The 22,438-nt window shown below is 34.8% G+C and overlaps 1 protein-coding gene across 3 annotated transcripts in view; it reads right to left on the reverse strand.

The window, feature by feature from the left end:
• Positions 1 to 22,438, reverse strand: part of ATRNL1 (attractin like 1) — a 565,586-nt gene that overhangs the window by 357,590 nt on the left and 185,558 nt on the right. For all 3 annotated transcript variants that reach the window (XM_019725236.3, XM_088791845.1, XM_074338995.2), the window contains exons 22-24: positions 10,460 to 10,554; positions 2,328 to 2,406; positions 226 to 383 (exon numbers count right to left, since the gene is read on the reverse strand). In XM_019725236.3, coding sequence (XP_019580795.3) covers positions 226 to 383; positions 2,328 to 2,406; positions 10,460 to 10,554 — 332 coding nt within the window. The remainder of the gene's footprint in view (positions 1 to 225; positions 384 to 2,327; positions 2,407 to 10,459; positions 10,555 to 22,438) is intronic.

The following is a 22,438-nucleotide window of genomic DNA, read 5'->3' on the forward strand; positions in this document are numbered from 1 at the left end:
TAAAAATTAGTACATTTTTTGGCTGACTCAATATTATTTGTATGAATGTTTATTATGGAGACACTGATCATCACAAATGTTCATGTACCCTTTTTATCAAGGGTCCTTACATGTTTTCATATTGTTCAAAACAAAGAAATTTATTTCATCACTTGGAAAGAAATGGCATTCTTTTTGTACTGAAAATACTCAATGGTCACTAGATTTAATACTATTAACTCTTACCTGTATTTTAATAGGCCAGGAAAAGTTGCTGACGTACACATAGAATGTAATGTTAGGATTGCTTCTAAAGTTAAATTTTTCATAGGAAAAACTATCTCTGTATTCCTTTATATTAGTCTTGGAAACTATAGGGGTCTCCTCCCCAGATATTGTTCCAGCTAAAATGTAAATAATAACAACAAAATTAAATAATCCATATTAGGAAATAGAGATCTTTATGAACTTAAAAACATATATCATACCCACTTATTTTTATAACTGTATTTAAAAGAACATAATTAGCAAAATAAACTCATGTTTACAATTAAGAATGACAAGAAAAAATAAGATGTCATAAATAAAATGAAATAGATTTAGTATAAAAATTCTTTTAAAAAATGATACCACTGATTTTGTGCTATGTACTAGGCACTGGCTTAGAGACTTGATATTCTTTTCTGATAATAATTTTATTCTAGAGGTGTTCCATCCCTATTTTTCAAATTAAAACTTAAGTGTCAGAAATAGTAAAGCTCTTGCCTCAAGTTTATAGCTACTGAAAGGTAAATTCCTCTTTGGATCTCAGGTATGTTTGGCTCCAGACACTGAGTTCTTTTCTATTTACTACTCCCCAGGGCCTTTCAAAATAAATCAGGCCATATTTAGCATTTCTCAACTGAATTAAAAAATGGAGGGAAAAAACAGTTTATTTGTCTTATTGCAAACTGAACCATCACTACTTTGAATAAACTGGGAGGAGGCTATAGTTTAAAACATGAGCTAAATGCTCAATTAGTTAAACAAATACTGGGTACTCAATAAATGTTTGCTGAAATTAGCTAAATGAAATAAAGCATTTCCAACAATCTTACCAAGTCCTCCCCCTTAACAAACAGTAAAAATAATTACAATTAGTATATTGAGCAAGTGAATTAATTTCTAACTGATCATTATTCCAAAATTGTCTTGGATGCTTTTTTAAAAATTCAGATTTCCTGACCCCATCTCCCAACCTGATAAATAAAATTTTCTGACATTTCGTTCTGGGTACCAAAAGCTCCAAGTGATTTCTTGCATACTAAAATCAGTGTTCTAAAGTGATTACAGAGGTTTCACACATTTTTGTTGAAAAATTTAAAACTCTTATAGAGCCAGTTTATTACACAGAAGTAAATTTCCAATTAGCTGTTCAAGTTATCGTGAATTCTTAATTAATGAAACTCATGGTACTGAGATTTTTACTATAAGTTTGCACTATTTTAACAAAATATCTCTATGTTTACCTGAACTCCTCATTTTTGACACATGTTTAACATAGGTTTTGGAACACCAAAGACCTCATCACACTTGAGTTCTATGTTTTCTTGATCCTACATATTAAAATAGCATAATAACTTTATTTTAAAAAATCAAATATGGAATAGTTTCATGAAAAAAGTTTCCAGTACTTTTATGCAATAGTATATCTTTGATATAGAAAACAGAAAGCAGAGGAATTTCCTAAAATGTAAATATAAAACGTGAGCTTTTGCAAAATCCAACATATACATTTGTACTTCTTAGTTATATTTTTTAGAAGTCAACAATTTCAACTTTATAAACCTTATTATGGAAGACATATTAAGTGTAGGTTTAAGTTCTTTTTACCCTCTCTCAATACCAAAGCTGACAAGAGTGGAAAGGGTATATTTCTAAGTTTGAAAGTAATAGATAAGGTGCTAGTTTATCATCATTCACTGAAGAATTCTGTTGTTTTATATCAATATAAGTTTAATAATTAAATTTATAGTTTCAACAGTGAATCAAATAATTGAAATCTGTCTCTTTAGATTAAAAAAATCATGTTAATTGAAATCAACAATTCATCATACAGCCATTAAAAAAAATTAAGTAGTGTACAACATTTGTTACCTATCTAACTTTAATTGAGTAAGGGAGAAATTTAACAAAGTAATGAAGTTTTATTTATAATGCTACTCATTATTTTTACTTGAAATAGCACAATGATTGGGTATATAACATTTTTTTAATTTCAATTATTTAAATCAATAGTAAAAGGTCATGTTAAACACCTTCTATATACAAACAGATGTGAAAGGCACATGACAATAAAATTCTCTTACCTGTTGAACCGACTGACCATGTAATGTTGAGATTAAAGTTGTTTGACGCATTAATTGAAATATCCAAATTTTTGTTTGACTGCCAAGAAAGAAAATATTAAGGTTAAAAAAAAAAAATCAAATTATACTAGACAGATATGTTCAATGTTTTAATTATGCCCATGCTATTACTGAATAACTAGATGTCAACTGTACTTTTTAATAAAAAAATATATATGTTAGATTCAAAGGTAGATTTAAGGTTCCCATTTATCTTCTCTACTAAAATTTGGCTTTCTATGTGTATAGCAGAGGCTACTGTAATTCAATATTTGTATTTTAATTTTCTTTGCTTATCTGTAGTTAATATTTAAATGATACAAGTTTGGGTTAGTCCAATAATTTTATACCATTATATGACTGTTTCATTGAAAGATTTGGTTTCATATTGTATTACTATATATACTTTTTCTAGTTAAAAAATGCTTAAGATATTTAAATTAAAATTTTAGGTAAAAATAATGAGCATCCAATGAAAAAAGAGGAGATCACATCATTTAAACATCTGTAGAGGAACACTGAAGAATTTATGTCAGTCGGCCTGTTTCTCGTCATTCATTAGTAGAGTACAGACCCTTTCCATTTAATTTCAAGGGAAAAAACGTCTAAAAGATTTATTTAAATATTATTTATTATCTTACTCCAAGAAATGAGAAAGAGAAAGTACGTATGATTATAACTAGTGGGTCCTGCAGAAACACAAAGAATGATAGTTATATCGAATAGGTTTAGCTTCAGATATTGAGTGTGTTATGCTGTGTTTTAAATATGCAAAGACTTTACAAAGAGCTATACTACTAGGTGAGACCTGGCTACTAAAAAATAAGTAAATAAATTACCTCGTGTTACTATTTTTTTCTAAATAAGATAAAGCCGGTAAGCCAATAGAAAATACATCTCTAATTTTCTAGGTGGCTCTTCGAGAAAATAAGTCTGTAAGCAATTAAGCTCCCAATTAAGCAATTAAGCTCTAATGTTAACAGGCTTAAAGGAAAATTGACTAAAGGACATGGTCCTTCCTTGATGGACAGGAGTAGAAAGAAGGAGCAGCGCCACAAAAGGCAACGGTTGCTGGATGATGTGTGATAGTCATCTTACTTAAAAGGTACACTAAGAACTAAGTTTTCACCTCCACATAGCATCTATTTGTAATGATTGCCATAGTGTGACAGCTGGGTCTCTAAAGAAAAATTATTAGTAATTTTCCATAACTATGAGAAGGCATTCTCTTCACAGTTTCCAGGAAGAAAATATAGATTCAAGAAGAACAGTCATCTCAAAAGAACATGCAAAATTTGTATGATAATAAGGTTGAATGATTGTCATACAGATGTTTCAGGGTGGTGCTCGTTAACACTGCAGAGACAGCATCTGAGAATTCAAAATAATCAAAGAAAAATAAAGCCTGGGACTTTAAATACATATAATATTTCAGAAGGATACTGTATTATCTATCAAGTCATACTCATAAATGACCATGAAAGTAAGAAGGAAGCTAACTTATTGAGTTCTGTTGATAAACTGTTAAGATATCTTCCACAATATGTACCGCAAAAACATCAAATTTCTTGAGACCGTCCTACTTCTTTGATAATATGAGTGAAAACATCTGACAAGGATTCAAGATAATGTCACTTCTAATGACTCTAGTAATAAATACAAAATGCTTTTATGTAAGCACGTTAATAGGTCTGTTCGATACATTATATTGTCAGGTCTGGTAAGCAACATCTATTTCAACATATACAGAGAGTACCAAAAAATGTATACACATTTTAAGAAAGGAAAAATGCATTAAAATTGTATATATAAATATAAATTGTATATATATATATATATATACCAATAACAAAAGATGAATACAAGTCACGTTTGACTTCTGCAATTACAAGAGGTGTTCAAAGTGGTTACCATCAGTGTCCGGACACTTCTGATTACAGCGAACTACTGCTTGAGCGACACTGACCAAAGTGTCTACTTGTATACATTTTCTTCTGGCAGCCCCAGTATATAATGTTGCATGAAGAAGAAACATTTCTGGTAACAAATATTGATTTATGTCATCAGAATGAACTAACCAGACCTAAAAATCAATCACTGCTTCATATTCATTAAATCATGTTCATGAGGCAATGAAATTAATTAATGAACAGTATGCATTGTTTAGTCAGATGACCTTGGGTTCAAATCTTAGCTCTAACATATGTGCGGATTGGTTTAGGGAAAGCTACTTGTCCTTCCTGAAAAATCAGTTTCCTCATCTCTAAAATGGAGATGTGATGACCACCCTAGAGAGTTGTGAACACTAAACCAGATAATTTCTTGAAAAACAGCATAGTTACAAGCCATACTGCTGCTAACGGTAGTGTTGTTGGTATTATTAGGTCTAATGACACAGGATGTCTCCTTTTCCTCTTTTTCCTTCTTCATTTTCACCAGAGAACCTGGAAAGAGGGCATGGTTGCCAACATCTGAGAAGAGTTTTTTTTTTATTATTAATGAGTGATTCAAAAACAGTTTCTTCTTTATAAAAACAAAGTAAGGTAGAAACAGTGGACTTTCTTTTTCAAGAAAGCTTAAATCATTTTTATCTTGACATCACATCTTCATGATTATGTGCTTCATTTGGGGTAGAGGAATTATGAGAATAACTGCTGTTGTTGCTAAGAAGGTTATAAAAATTTCCAATTGATATAGAAAACTATAAAACTCTTCTTGAAATTTTAGTTCACGCTCTATCAATTCCAAGATTAGGCATTACTGAAATAAGTGGTACCATAACTAAAACCCTATAAAATGCATAGAAGGTCAAGACAAAACAATGCTGCACTGAAAGCAGCAATATTGTAATACCATAGTAAATGACAAAATTAGTCATTTAGAACATGGTTGGTTAGATGTGGATAAATTAGGCAAGATCATGTTATATAGGAAACTACTCCAGAAATGGTTCACATGAAAGCACTGGCTAGAATTAAATCTATTGTCAAAATGAATGAAATACATAAATAATTAAGGTAACTATTTTTTATTATTTATTTTTGTAGGATTAGTAGGAAGCCCTGATCAATACTCCATGATTTCAGAAACTGCGTTATGTTGAATAACTCTTTAACTAAAAAATGATGATAAATTATATATAACAATGTTATAAGCATTCTTCATGGCATCTCATGATAGTTTAGCATCCTACACTTTCAAAGAACATATGTCTGGGCTATTGGCTTCAATTGGACAAACTGAAAGCTGTGACATTTGGAAGCACTCGAGGATTACTGGAAATTGAAGAAGGAAGGGACAGTCAAGAGAGAAGCAAACTAGAATTATGGCTAATCTGGACCTATGTGCATGACACTATGGATAATAATGGGGAGAAATATTATTCACATTCACATTTTGAGTCAGATAACCCACTTATATTAAATTTCTTATACCCTCAAAAAAACTCTACAAGTTTGTAATTACTATTAAACATTTAAGAGGCCAATGGTAAAGAATGAAATTCTGACACATGCTACATCATGGATCAACTTTGGAAACATTAGGCTAAGTGACATAAGCAAGACACAAAAAGACAAATGTTGTATGATTACACATGAGGTACCGATAACACACAAATTCAGAGAGACAGAAAGTAGATTAAAGGTTAGCAGGGCCTGGAGGGAAGAGACGAATGGAGACTCACTGCTTAATGGATTTACAGATTCTGTTTGGAATGATGAAAAATTTTGGTGATGGATAGTAGTGATGGCTGCACAACTTTGTAAATGTATTTAATGTCACTGAATTTTACACCTAAAAATGGTTAGAGTAATAAATTTTATTCCATGCCTATATTACCAGAATAAAAAAGTCAATAGTGATTATAATGTACTTATGAAAACTTTCATATCACACTGATGAGTGCAGTTTCTGACATATTTTTAATATGTCTTTATAAAAACACATATCTGTGAATAGAAGATTATACTTGAAACACCTTTAAAAATCACTACTTCAAAGTCAAAGCATTAAATGTATTCCCAAGAATACAGCCATCCCTTAAAATCTAAAGACTAAAGAGCAACATAAAACGAACTGCTGCATTTTTTGTAAGAAGAGATCCTATTTTACTAGAAAAGGAAAATTTAAGAAATCATATTACTTGTTGGCAAGTCCAATAAAATATTTTAGAGGACAGAAGCTAGCAAATGTCAGAACACTTTTTGCATTTTCACCTATTTAAAAAAACTATTAAAATACATATGGATTTAATAAAAATGATTACTATATAATAAGAATACAGCAATAAAGAATATCATCAGCAAGATGGTACGATAGGAAATATTAGCCCTCATCCCCCATAAAAACACCGATTTAAAGATGACATGTGGACCGAAATATCTATATGAGAGGAACAAAGTCCACTTAGGAAGTAGCAGTACCAAAGATGAATACAAAACCGAGGATAGTCACATCATAATGGGTAAGAAGAGCAATTTCACTTTACCCACATGAGCCCTTCCTCCAGCCATCACCACTATCTGTCACCACTATGTTCCCCCAGCATAACTCAGAATCAGAGAGATCACCTCAGCCTATAATTTATCCCTCAGGGGAAAAAGACAGTGTAACATGCATCCAACATCCTTGGTCTTCATGGTACTACCCAAAAGACCCCAGAACTCTGAGAGAACAAACATAGTGCAGACATCTGATGGCAGTGAAAAACAAAGGAAATAAGTGGGAGGCTTACTGCAGCCAACATTGAGCAGCAAGACTGGGAGAAGGCATACAATCCTGATACTTCTCCCCCAAGAGGGAGGGAGAGGAATGGGACATACATCCTACATCCTAGATTTTCTGTGCACTGCTCATGGGGAAGTGGGTGCACAGCTCACTATGGCCATCATTGCTCTGTAAAATTAAGAGAAGGTACATGACCCTAAAACTTCTCCCTGAGGAGGGAGGGAAAGGAGTTCAATGTGCCACCAACATCCTGACCTTTCAGGGCACTACCCTTGGGAAAAGGGGTGAGCAGTTTACTGAGGCCAATATAGCTCTGCAAGACTAAGAAAAAGCACAAAACCCTGAGACTTCTCCCCCAGGAAGGAAGAAGAGTAGAGTATGATCATCCATAGAAAAGGTGTGAGATGCTCCCAGTATCTCTAGCTGGGCTGACTGGCGAAGGTCTTTTCCTTTTGAAGCCACTCAGACTGGAAGAAGTAGCTATTTCTTCAAATACACAGACACCAAGGCAAGCTACAAGGAAAATGAAGAATCTGGCAAATATGACTCAACCAAAGGAAGAGAGTAAACGTCCAGTGACTAACCCTAAAGAAATGGAGCTCTAGAATTGCCTGACAAAGAATTCAAAATGATTGTATTAAAGAAGCTAAAAGGGAATGATAAGAGACCACAGAAAGAGAACTAAATGCAACCAAGAAAACGACACATGAACAAAATGAAAATACCAACAGAGATACAATCACAAAAAGGAACCAATTATAAATTCTGGACCAGAAGAATGTAACTAAACTGAAAAATTCAACATAGAGCTTCAATAACACACTTGACCAGACAGAAGAAAGATCAATGAATTTGAAGGTAAATCATTTGAAATTATTCAGTCAGAAGAGCAAAAAGAAAAGAGAATGAAAAAGAGTAATGAAAGCCTAGTGGACTTATGGGATACCATCAAAAGAATGAATATATGCATTATGAGAGTCCCAGAAAAAGGAGCACAAGAGAAAGGGGCAGAAATCTTATTTACAGAAACCCTTGTGCACTGTCAGTGGGATTGTAAATTAGTGCAGCCACTATTGAAGACAGTATGGAGGTTTCTCAAAATTTTAAAAATAAAACTACCATATAACACAGCAATTCCACTCTGGGTAGTTGTCCAAAACAACCGAAAGCACTAACTCAAAAAGCTGTGTGCATCCACATGTTCACTGCAGCATTATTTACAATAACCAAGACATAGAAGCAACCAAAGTGTCCATTGATGGATGAATGGATATATACAATATTGTATAATCATAAAAAAGGATATCTTGCTAATTACAACAATATGGATGGTACTTCAGGGCATTAAGTGAAATACATCAGACAGAAAAAGACAAATACCCTATGACTTAGTTATACGTGGAATTTAAAAAACAAAACAAACAAAACAAAAAATCAAAAACAAACAAATAAACAAAAACCCAAGCTCATGGACACAGAAAACAGATTGGTGGTGGCAGGGGTGGCGAAGAGGGAGTAGGCACATGGGTGAAGGTGGTTAAGAAGTACAAACTTCTAGCTATAAAATAAATGTCATGTGGATATAATGTACAGCATGGTGACTATAGTTAATAATACTATATTGTATATTTAAAAGTTGCTAAGAGAATAAATCTTAAAAGACCTCATCACGAGAAAATATTTTTATAACAATGTAGGTGAGTGATATTTTTACTAGACTTATGTGGTGATCATTTCACAATACATATAGATATGAAATCATTATGTTATATACCTGAAACTAATATAATGCAATTTGTCAATTATATCTCAATTTCTCAGCCTTAAAAAAAGGAAATCCTGCTGTATGTGATAATATAGATGAACCTGGAGGACATTATGCTAAGGGAATAAGCCAGTCACAGAAGGACAAATACTGCATGATTCTACTTATATAAAGTATCTAAAATAGTCTAACTCACAAAAGCAGAAAGTAGAACGATAGTTGCCAGGGGCCGGGGGGGAGGGGAAAATCGGAAGTTGTATAATGGATATAGTTTCAGTTATGCAACACAAGTTCTAGAGATTGCTGTACAAAACAGTACCTATTGTTCACAACACTGTATCAAACTCTTAAAAACTTGTTAACAGAGAAATCTCACATTAAATGTTATAACCACAATAAACAAAAAAGGGTAATTCTAATATTTCACAAAACACCTTCATTTAGAAAGAGCTATTTTCAGTTTCAAAAGAACTAAAATTCTCTCGAAATAAACTATAAGGTTGGTATTTCCATCCCCTGGACTTTTGTTTAATTTTATAAAGTCTCAAATGGATAGCAATATGCGTGTTTTATTTTTAAACCAACTTAGAGACTTTTCTCGGATTTATAGTTTGATCTTATATTGACAATCTTTCATACATTTAAACTTCATAAACTTATAACATTATATCACTGATGTGATAAGTTGTTTAAAGATAGCATTGCATTATGCTAAGTGAGTTAAGTCAGACGGAGAAGACAAATACTGTATGACCTCATTTCTGTGTGGACTCCAAAAAAGCCGACCTTGTGAAACCACATAGCAGAATGGTGGTTACAGGGGCTGAGGGGGTGGGGGAATTGGGGAGATGTTGTTTAAGGGCACAGACTTCCAACCAGCAGACAAATAAATCCTAGAGATCTAATGCACTGCATAGTGATTACAGGTAACAATACTGTATTATAAACTTCAAAGGCGCTAAGAGACTAGCTTTTAATTATGCCCGCCACAAAGAAGAAATGATAATGATGTGACACGCTAGAGGTGTTAGCTATATGCCATGATGGGAAATATATTGTGATATAGAAATGTATCAAATCAACATATGTACACTTTAAGCTTACACAATATTATATTTCAATAAAAATAATTAAGAATAAAACAAGCCAGAGTTCATATAACTTGGATTTAGAAAAATGACAATGAAAACTTACTATGTAATGGTGTAAAAGAAAAAGAAAATACATATAGTATTATAGCATGTTTTAAATGTTGAGTATTATTTTCAAATAAGACTACTCCTAGTTTACAAGCATAATTATAAACATAAACACTGTGTTTAAAAGTTATTAATAGAAATATTAATAGAAAGTCATAGAAATAATATATTGTTTAAACTGTATGACTGTTCACAATATCTGAAATATCGAACTCACGAAGTCTCTGAATCACAAGGACACCTAAGTTTTATGAAAAGAAGAATATTAACAGGATTAATCGTTCTACAAAACCCCTACAGTGTGATAATTCTGAGGTAAAAGTTACAATGAAATATGATGAAAAAGTTGTATCCCTTCATATAAATATAACTATATTACACAAGTTAAATTATCCTCTCACCTGTTCTGGGTTTGCTATGAAGTTAATGGCAGTATAGTGGCGGTCGTCCTCCTGTAATAAGCTGAAGGTGAACTGATAGTCAATCAAAAGGCTGTCTGTAGGGGAAAAAACACAATACTGATGTGTATTTTTAAAAACTGATAAACAAAAGTTAGGTGAAAAAATACTGTATATCAGTATTGAAAATTATTATCATTAATTATTAATGGCCTATTTAAGACTAGAAAATACATAAATTTGGTCACTAAACAACAGAAAGCAAAATATAAATATGAAGAAGGCTTAATTCTTTAAAATGTATTACTTCTGTTGTCATTATAAAAGCTCTACGAATATTGTAGACATTCTGGAAACCATACAAAAGTAAGAAAATACAAGTCATCTATAATCTTACAACTAGAGAAAAATATAGAACATATTTTGGTGCATTTTATTCCAGTTAAATTTTGTTAAATAGATAGACATGCAGACATTTTGATATCCTACTATCAAAAATTCAAAATTGTTTGAAAAAATGATTTTTAATAGTTAAATAATATTTCATCATATACTATAATTAAATTATTTATTCCTTTATTATTGTAGTAATTTTTACTTTTAGTAATTTTAAAATGACTGTGGTAAATATCATTCTACAAAAGTGACTCTCATTAACAACTGATGAAGAGAACACCGGGGTAAATAATTTTTATTTTGTCCAGGTATAATGCTGAAACCAAGGTGAACCCCTTGAATGTGACAGGTCATGAGTAGCTTCCCAAGAGTGAAGTAGTACTCATAATATTAAACTGCCACCTTTATAAAAAAATATTTCAAATTATTTTAAATGGAAGATTTCTATTTTGGGGATACAGACCTTTCATGTTATGCCCTCAGCAACTAAACACTATTAAAATAAAAAGTAAAGATAAGAATAATATCACTGGACTTACTGTTAAAAATATCAAGGTTTCATCTTTGATGTCGCTTACCATGCATACTTTACAAGATCCACTCAATGTATTTCTTGTATAACTTAGTGTAAGGCAATACTTTGTGTTTCTACGAATTTATAGGCATCCTTATACATGACAATGAGAATTATACAATGCCCATATTTCCTATTTTCATTTGACTGCCAGACAATTCAATGGGCCATTGTTGTTCTAGGCTCTGGAGATAAAAAATAGAATTTTCTATTTTTATGCAACTTACAGTCTATTAGTTGCACATCGAAAATTAATAAATAATTTAAGTATATAGTACAAAAGAGGATGATATGTCTTGGACAATAACAAACCAGTGAAAAGGAGAGAAATTGCCATTGGAATATAAGTGTGCTTACAGTTTTGAGAAGGAACATTTGAAGATCAAAGATAGTAAGCCATGGAGTTTAGTAGAGGAAATGTAATCCAGGCAGAGTAACAAGTACAAAACCTCAAAGAAAGAACAGGCCTTAACTGTGATTCTTGTAAAGAGGCTGTGGCAAGAATACAGGCATGAGTTGATGGGCAAGGGTTGTAGCCATGGAGGACAATAAAAGAGGTCAGATTCACAGAATGTATTTGGAACGTAAAAACAAATAGGATTCGCTGAAAACAAATGCAGCATTTGAAAGAAAAACAGGTGAAGTTTTCAGACCCAAGAGCAAGCATAATGTCAGCATTAGCTGAGATGGGTAAGAATAAGTTTTATTCGTTGGGAGTTGGGAAATAATTAGGAGCTTAGTTTTGAAGAAGTTAAATTTGAGTTACATATTGAATGTGCAAGTGATATGTTGAGCACAGGTCTAGAGCATGTCTATTAGATAACATTTAAAGCACTTTAGCCAAACGAAATCACAAGTTGTAAATAGAAAAGAGGTCTAAGGGATGAGCCCTGAGGCATACCAATGTGAAATAAACAGCTGCTCAGGAGGAGCCCACAAAGGAGACTGATAGGAATCAAATCAGACTTTAGTATCATGCAGCCAAGTGAACATAGTGTTTAAGAAAGTGAGTAGTAGAGAGATCCAAGATGGCGGAGGAGATAAATACTGTATGTGCTTCCTTCAGTGAACACATTAAAATTACAACTAAATTATGAAACAATCAACCTGGTGAACCATCTGTAGTCTGGCTGAAAAAAAGTTTTATAACTAAGGATATAAAGAAGAAACCATATAAAGACAGGCAGGAGGGGCAGAGCTGTGAAACAGTCTGGCCCCAAACCTCCACATGACAGTTAGAATCAGGAAGGGTACCTTGGATGCAGAGGTTCCTCCTGGAGGAGTGAGTGACCCCAGCCCCACACCTGGCTCCCGAGCCTGGAATACTGGTGCTGGAAATGGGAGCTCCCACAACATATGGCTGTGGAAACAGTGAGGATTTCAACCATCCAGGTGGGATGGAAGGCTGTGGGAAACCCAAATGTCCTCATAAATGGCCTGCGCACAAACTCTCTCACTCCCAGGCACTCACCCTGGCCTCTGGCAGAGGGACGGTGACTCAATGACATTAGAGGCAGGAGTGTGGTGTCAGTGCGAGAGCTGGAGGACAGTAGGCATTTTCCTGATGGGGGTGCTCTTCCCATGCAGCTGGCAGGTGGGCGCTGTCTTTCCTATGTTGAGCCCACCCACACAGGCCAACTTGGAATCTGATTGGCCTGGTGAGCTCTTCTGCTCTGCCCTGCTGACTCAGCTGGGACCCATTCTGATGCAACTTGTGCACCACTAGAAGCACTTACTCTGTGAGCATCTAGCCCCACCAGCATTGTACTCTTTCTTGGAAAACTATCACAGTCCATGAGCCTCAGGCAAGTGAAACTGGCTTTGGTGTGCTCTGACACTTTTTCTGAGCTGCTCCAGGCTCAGGACTGGCACCAAACCAGAGTCTACATTAACCAGGTAACCACACCTCCTCCCACTCTAGTGATTCCCTGAGACCCTGCCTCATCCAACTCATGTACCACAGAAGCTTTATCAGTGGCTGAACCTTAAGGGAGCCAGCAGATGGAATCAGGCCTTGGGGTATCCTGGCTTACTGTGGAGCTACCTCAGGCCCAGTACTGGTGACAGCCATCCTGTTCTCAGCGTGACCTCTCCCATGTGCCTCCAGGGTTAGCACAGGCAGTGAACAACTGTGGATCACTTTGCAGTTCCCACCAGGCAGCTCGTGGCCAGACACAGGCAGTGGCTGACCAGGGCCTACACAAGAGGCTCTCCCAAGAGGCCCCAGAACCAACATACTTGGAGGTTGGCTTCAGACCACAGTAGAGTATCGCCCACTTAGCCCCACAAGTGGCACACACAAAGGGTGGTCTCAAAAGGCACCAGAGCTCACTGGTGAAAATCCCACGCAGTGGGGTAAGACCCCCAAATAGCAGCCTACAAGCTGTGGATGTGACCAAACACCACAGCCAGTCAGCCTCAGGGCCAATCCCACCCACTGATGTGTCAACTCAACCGATGTGCCAGGCTCAACTATAACAAGAGGGCACACACAACCCACAAAAGGGACACTCCTGGAGCAACCAGAGCAAGTGACTAGGGAGACTGTGTCACTGGGCCCCACAGGACACCTACAACATAAGGCCACCTGGCCAAGACTGGGAGATATAGAAGATCTACCTAATAAATAGAAACAAACACAGACAGGCAGCCAAAATGAGGAAACAAAGAAATACATTCCAAATGAAAGAACAGGAGAAAATGCCAGAAAAAGAACTACACAAAATGGAGGCAAGCAACCTACCAGAGACAGAGTTCAAAACAATGGTTATAAGGATGCTCAAGGAACTTAGTGAGAACTTCAACAAAGAGATAACGAGCATAAAAAAGGACATAGAAACCATAAAAAAGAACCAGTCAAAAGCAAAGAATATAATAACTAAAATGAAGAATGTACTAGAAGGAATTACCAGCAGACTAGATGAAGCAGAAGATCAAATCAGTGATTTGGAAGACAAGGTAGCAGAACACACCCAATCGGAACAGCAAAAAGAAAAAAGAATTTTTAAAAAATGAGGCTAGTTTAAGAGACCTCTGGGACAACATCAAATGTAACAACATTTGCATCATAGAGATACCACAAGGAGAAGAGAGAAAGCAAGAGACTGAGAACTTATTTGAATAATGACTGAAAACTTTCCTAACCTGGTGAAGAAAAGAGACATACAAGTCGAGGAAACACAGAAAGTCCCAAACAAGATGAACCCAAACAGGTCCATACTAAGACATATTATAACTAAGGTGGCAAAGGTTAAAGACAAAGAGAGAATCTTAAAAGCATCAAGAGAATTGTCACTAGTAACTTATAAGGGAGCCCGCATAAGATTGTCAGCTGATTTCTCAACAGAAACTTGCAGGCAGTAGGGATTGGCAGAAAATATTTAATGTAATAAAAAGTCAGAACTTACCACCAAGGGTACTCTACCAAGGAAGCCTATAATTTAAACTATAAAGACAGATAAAAAGCTTCCCAGACAAGAAAATGCTAAAGGAGTTCACACCAGTATTACAAGGAATGTTAGAGGAACTTCTTTAAGATGAAAAATAAAATAATAAAAATTATGAATAATAAAATAGTAATAGCTACAAATCTATCAACAATTACTTTCAATGTAAATGGATTAAATGCTCCAATCAAAAGGCATAAGAGGGCTAAATGGATAAGAAAACAAAACCTTTACATATGCTGACTACAAGAGACTCAATTCAAACTGAAATATACGCAGAGAAAGAAAGTAAAGAGATGGAAACAATTATTTCATGGAAATGAAAATGGAAAAAAAAAAGCTAGGGTAGTAATACTTATATCAGACAAAATAGACTTTAAAACAAGAGACAAAGAAGGACCCAGTAATCCTATTTCTGGGTATTTATTTGAAGAAACCCAAAACGCTAATTTGATGGGATCTGTGCATCCATATGTTCACTGCAGAATTGTTTACAATGGCCAAGATGTGGAGGCAGCCTGGGTGTCTGTCGATGGAAGAATGGATTAAGAGTCGGTGGTACATATATAAAATGGAATATTAATTGCTCAACTCATGGAAGAGAACGGGTTCATGCCATCTGTGGTGGCATGGATAGACATGGAACGTACTGTGAGCAGAGTGTCAGACAGAGAAAGACAGATGCAATGTGATTTCACTTATATATGGAATCTGAAAAACAAAAACAAACAACAATAACAAAGAAACAAACTCATAGATACAGAAAACATTTTGATGGTTGTCAGATGGGAGGGGGGTTGGGAGTTGGGGGTGAAAAAAGAGGAAGGGATTAAGAAGTACAAATTGGTAGTTACAAAATAGTCATGGGGATGTAAAGTAAAGCATAGGGAATATAGTCAATAATATGGTAATAACTATGTATAGTGCCAGGTGGGTACTAAACTAGTCAGGAGGATCTTTTCTTAAATTATATAAATGTCTAACCATATGTGGCACACCTGAAGTTAATATAAAGTAATACTGAATGTCAACTGTAATTGAAAAATTAAAAAGTGGAGGGAAACATGAAGGGGAATAAGAGGTCCAAATTTCCAGGTATAAAACAAATAAGTCAGGGGAAATTAATGTACAGCACAGGGAATATAGTCAATAATATTGTGATGGAGGGTACAGTGTCAGGTGGTTGCTGGACTTATGGTGATCACTTCTTTAGGTGTATGAACATTGAATAACTATAGTATACACCTGAAACTAATATAATATTGTATGTTAGCTATATTTTTGATTAAAATCTTTAAAACAATAAAAAGAGAGTAGTGATCACCAGTCAGTTGCAGTTGACGGGGATTCAGAAGTAGGGCTGCAATACTGGGAAAAGATCATATTTATTAAGAATGAAGGACAAATACTACTAAGAAAAAGTAAACACTTCAAAACTATTTTCAAGAATTTGTCTGCATAATTATCTTTACTTTTTTCTAGCTTGAAACTAAATATTAAGAAGTCAGGAGTAGATAACCTTCAGGAGGTAGGGTCTGGGTGACCTGGGACACCTGGGCAGCTTTGGGCAAAGCTGCAGTGCCCCGACCCTCTGGAAACTCTTTTGCCTTTTTGGACTCTCCTCCTGTGACACAATTATGTCCCACCAAATTCTTGGCAAGGCATTCATGCTGGATTTCTCTACTGTTATTTGTTACAGTTGGAAGTATAAGATCAGTATGATGTATATTATATATGGTAATGATCAATTCTAATGTTGGTTGGGCTAAAAAAAAAAATAAGCCTGACCTGGAACTAAATTAGTAAGAGTGTTACTCAATTCATGACTAATAAGAGCACCACTCAGTGAATATGAATTATTATAAATTGAAGAAAGTTTAGACTTCTACTCAAAATGTTTCCTTTTAAAGCTGTCTAGAATTAAAGTCTTCCAGAAGCCATCTACAAAGTTCTCCACTTACCCACATGATGTATTTCTCCCCCAATTTAAATATCATGTTGGTACATTTTTAGGGGTGTTACAGATAATTAATTACCTGGCACTTAAAATATGTACCTTAATCCTGAAATTTACTCTGAACTTCTCAGCTAAGTAGGGTACAGGACATAAAACATTAAAATTTAAAATACGTCTCAAGTTTATGCAAATGTACATATTTAGAAAATAAGTTTTTGTACTGCTTTAATGAACCACTTTATTATGGTATAAAGAAAGAAGTCATGTTTGACTATAAATCAACTCAAATCATTTATTGCATTATGGTTAAACAGAGAGAAATCACAAAGTAGCAGGAGGAGTAAGTGTGATGAAAAACAAGCGAGAGAGCTTCTTTTTAAATTGGGAGACACAGCATTTTTTTTTTAACAATTTGGCATAAATAAAAATTTAGTAGAAAAAGAGAAATTAATGAGTCAAGAAAAATTTCAGGCCAATGTCCTTGGGTAGATAAAAGGTCATGACCTTGGAACACAAGGGGATGATCTGTTGTTGAGTTCTCTGGGTTTGAGGGTTTTTGGTTTTGTTTTTTGAGTTTGTTTTTATTATACTTCCTTATAACCCCACCTGGGAGCTAGAGCATCTGCAATCAGAAAACACTAACAAATTCCTAACAACAAAAACAACAGAAAAAGCCTTAAGAAGACCATGCTGCTGACACTGTAGGGAGGAGCCCTGTAAACCATAGCCCTTCCCTGCTAAGGTCAGCAGAGGCGGAGCCTGTGTTGATGCCACAAATGAAATGAAGAGGTAAGCTTTATGAAAGCTCAGTGGCAGGTACACAATTTTTACATTATATTATATATACCAAAAAAGTATATGTACTTGTCAGCATAGTTTACATTTTCATAATGAAAAAAGATAAACTGTATTCTGCATGTTTAATTACATTACTGACAAGAAATAAGTATTTAAATACTTGTGAACAGAAATACAAGCAAAAGATATATGTTTCAAAGCTTTAAGAAACCATGACACCATATACATTAATCCTCTCGTTTCACCGTCTGAGCCCTGACGATTGTAACAACTGTAAACAATATTGGTAGTTCTTAAACATTTTGGTCAACAACCAGCAAGCTATCTCTGATAATTCCAGGAAATTTAGAGGTTGGCAATTAAATTTCCCAATGGAGCCTACAAATACGAGTCAAATGGATACACAGAAGAGCCACTTTGCTTTACACCTCTTTACTTTGCATGAATTTGCTAGACCTTAAGGTGAATATGAGGCTGTTCGTATTCTGGCTCCAAGTTCTAATTGTATAGATGAAACAAAGTCGTGAAAACAAAGAGAAAAGAAAGGTTGACAGCTTTTGTTTTGTTAAGTAGTTTGATTTATATAGTGAGAAGAGAAAAAAATATTTGATCAACGATAAAGTATATGTAATTATTTAATATGAGTAAAGTGTTTAATCATTTAAATTATCTATGTAGTATGCATCAAAGGAAAAAGAAAATCTAAAAAAAAAAACAGAAAATTACAGATGAAAGATAACACTGAAGACTACAACAAAGAGAGCTAAGTAAAAACTAAAAAGAAACAAAAAAGTAATGATATAATGGCAACATTAAATATAATAAGAGAATCATAAAGTAAAATAATTAAAACAACATAAGACTGAATCAGTCCTATGCATGTCTAATCTGAAAAAGCCTCCCATATTGAACAGAGATGAAAATCACTGAAGAAGAATAGACAGCAATTTTCAATATACATGTGACTAATACTGTAAAAGCAGATATCATAACAAATAGAAAAGAAGCACATATATGTTAAATATATGACAGAAAAAAATCTGACGACAGTTGACTGAAAACTAAATAATGAAAGGAAATACACTGTATAAAAGATTTAAAGAATCCATCATTATTCATGAGTCCAAAAGTAAAAACAACGCAAATGTTTATCAACAGATGAATGATACACAAAATGCAGGATGCCCATAGAATGGAATATTATTTGGCCACAAAGAGGGATGAAGTACAGAAACCTGCTGTAATGTGGATGAACCTTGTAAACATTATGATAAATAAAATAAGCCAGTCAAAAAAGGCCACATATTCCATGATATCTTTCATGTGATATGCCAAAGTAAGAGCTGCAGGTGTTAATAGTTTTATAGTATATCTGGTTACATACTGAAATTGTTTATTGTTTTAGTATCTTTTTAGTTGTTTTATATTTCTTGGTAAACAATCTGATTTTAGACATAAAAAGATAACATTTTATTCAACTTGAAATCTGTCATCTATTCACTGCCAAACCTTTTTACTTTGGTATTTTCATATCTGGATTTGTCTTAGTTGTAGAATGTGTATGCATGATTTTTTTCAGGATGAGTATGTAGTTAATATACTTTTAAGACCTTTGCTTGTCTGAAAATTATCATTATGTTGTTTTATATTTATCTTGTTTTTCTATGTAGACAGCATGGCTGAGTTCACATATTCCATAAATATTGTTCCAGTCTTTTGATATATATTATCTTTTGATATATATTATTACTTAAGAACACTTGGTATCTTGCCTTATTTTTCTTTGTAAATAGCTAATTGGTTTGTGTGTGTGTGTGTGTGTGTGTGTGTGTGTGTGTGCGTGAGCGCATGTCAGCTTGTGCATGTGTGCACATGCCCACACTGATGTGCCTGGATGTCCATACTGTATTTTAAATAACAGCTTTATTGAGATATAATTCACATACCAACAATCTCACCCTTTTGAAGTGAACAATTCAGTAGTTTTTAGTTATGCACAGAGTTGTGCAACCATCACCACTATCTGATTTTAGAACATTTTTATCACTCCTAAGAGAAACTCTGCACACACAGCAGTCACTCCTAATTCTCCCATTCTTGGCTTTGTATCTCTCTGGATCTCAGTGAAAGGTAGCAACAAGGAGAGGTGGAATATTGCTTCAAAGCAGATAAAATTTTCAAACAGGTAAAGCAAAGCAATTATTTGTCAGTGTCAAAGGGAACTAAGCAGATACTATTCCCATGTCTAGATTCTAAGGTATCAACATCGGGGGGAAAAACAGACAACACTTCTCTTAGGGGACAGCCAAATTTCAAGATAGAACAAGCTTCAGTTAAAGCAAGATAACAGAGTTTCAAAAAGAGAATAAAAATACACTTGGTGATTTCATTTTTAAGGTAACAATTTTTTAAGGAAAGAAAGAATAATACTCCAGAACCAATAAGCATACTTTATTCCCAGATTTTGGTTTCTAAGTACCATTCTTCAATATAAGGAACCACAGCTTCTCGGAAAAAATGGTTAATTCCATAGCTAGGGCAGGAAAAGTATAAGGTAAATCTGAAATATTTTATAGCACCAGAAAATAAGTATTCAAAAAATGATGGAGAGGGACCAGCCCGGTGGCTCAGGATGTTGAAGCTCCGTGCTCCTAATTCCAAGGCTGCCGGTTCAATTCCCACATGGGCCAGTGGGTTCTCAGCCACAATGTTGCCAGTTCAACTCCCACAAGGGATGGTGGGCACAGGGGCAACTGGACCTGGAGCTGAGCTGCACCCTCCACAACTAAGACTGAAAGGACAACAACTTGACTTGGAAAAAGTCCTGGAAGTGCACACTGTTCCCCAATAAAGTCCTGTTCCCCTTCCCCAATAAAAAATGGAGACATGTCAAAGGGACACAATTGGGCTATTTTACGTAGGTTAATTAAGCTCAATGAGAGTCACTGTTACAAAGGGGATAAAACTCCTTATCTCTTATGATTGCTCTGTGAGTTAAACATAATTGTGTTAGTGTGTATTTGGCTAAGAGAAGAATATCTTATGAAATAAAGGCATTCAATAAATGTTATTTCACTTTTCCTTATTCACTACATTGGCTCTGAATGAACTCTAGAAGATTTCAATAGTCAGATTTTCATATGTGTATTTATGTACACTTAGATATTTGTTCATAAATATATTAGGTCAACGTCTGATATTTAGAAAAAGATGCATGTAGGTTTGACAACAACAGTAAGAATCCAAATCTGTTTTAAACAACAGCACGCACGTACACATAAGTACGTGAACTTGCCGACGTACAACTGTTTAGTAAATGATAAAGTTTACATGAATATAAACTCAAGTACATTCACAGTCTCAGTATATCATTGTCATACAGTAAGTCCTCACTTAACACTGTCCATGGGTTCCTGGAAACTGCGACTTTAAGCAAAAGGAGATATAACGAAACCAATTTGACCACAGGCTACTTGATACAGACAGAGCTAAGTTCCCACAGCATATTTCTGGTCACAAAACAATGCCAAACTTCTAAATACAGAACCAAAACACTTTTAATATTAAACATTGAAATTAATGTGAGCTATACATACTTTAAAAAGATTAATAAAAGCAAGTAAGATAATTATTGTGCATCCCTCTTATTCCAGTTCAGGGCCTCAGGTGGCCTGACAGTCTGCCCCTTCCATCGTCGGGCACACCCGCATGCACACCCACCCTCACACACACTGGGACAACGTAGACACACCACTTCACCTAATGTGCACACGTGTGGGATGGGGGAGGAAACCAGAGGATTCGGTATACATGGGGAGAACACATCAACTCCACAGTTTCTCCCACCAGAAATTGATTTTTTTCTCATCAACATTATACAAAACAACATTGAACAAAAAGATGTTATTCGAGGACCTGCTGTATTTAACATGCAGCTCCACGAATATGCCTCAGAAGTAAACTACAATGGATTCTTTCCTGCTCAATTGCCCTCACCAAGCTGTTTGGCACAGTGCAAGTAGACTGATTATTTTTTAATTAAAATTTAACATTTTACTCTCCTCAACATTTGTCAAGGGCTTCCCATTTTCCTTACAATAAAGACCCAAATTCTTACATGTCTATCAGCACTGCGTGATCTGGATCCTGCAGAGTTCACATCCCTCATCTCCTACCTCTCTTCACCCAGTTCTGTGCGTTTCAGTGTTAGTATCTCACATGCCGTGTTCGTTCTAACCCCAGACCTTTGTGCCTGCTGCCCCACTGCTCCCACTTCTCCCATCCTCCCCATCAGCACTCCACTGTTAAGTCATCTTTCACATCAAAACTCCATCATTGTCTTGCTGCACCCACTTCTACTCCCTATTTTATAATTGGGTCAGGCTCTCTTGCAATGTATTTCCAAAGCATCAATAATTCTCATGCAGAGTTCTTATGAAAATCACATTGAGGTAATTGTATAACAAGTTTACTATCTATTTTCTCTACTAGTTTATAGGCTTTGACATAGCACAACACATTTTATTCACTGTAATATCCCCAGAGTCCAACACAATAGTCAATAAGTATATGTTGAATAAGTCAATAGAAGTGGGTCCATTCCAACAACCAACACTCTTTCCAAGCTCCAACAGTGTAACTCTTCAGTAAGTAAATTAAGGAGAAAAAGTATGTCACCCTTGTGAGTATTAAATGAAACACTATTAAATTGCTTTCACGTAATATTCAATAAATATTAGTTTTCCTTGCTTGCTGAACATTACTATACATACTTACAGTAATTAATTAAGAATTTCTATTGAACTTGGAAC

This window comes from Rhinolophus sinicus, chromosome 15 (assembly GCF_057876585.1).
Source record: "Rhinolophus sinicus isolate RSI-liver-muscle chromosome 15, RSI-T2T, whole genome shotgun sequence".
Classification (NCBI taxonomy): domain Eukaryota; kingdom Metazoa; phylum Chordata; class Mammalia; order Chiroptera; family Rhinolophidae; genus Rhinolophus; species Rhinolophus sinicus.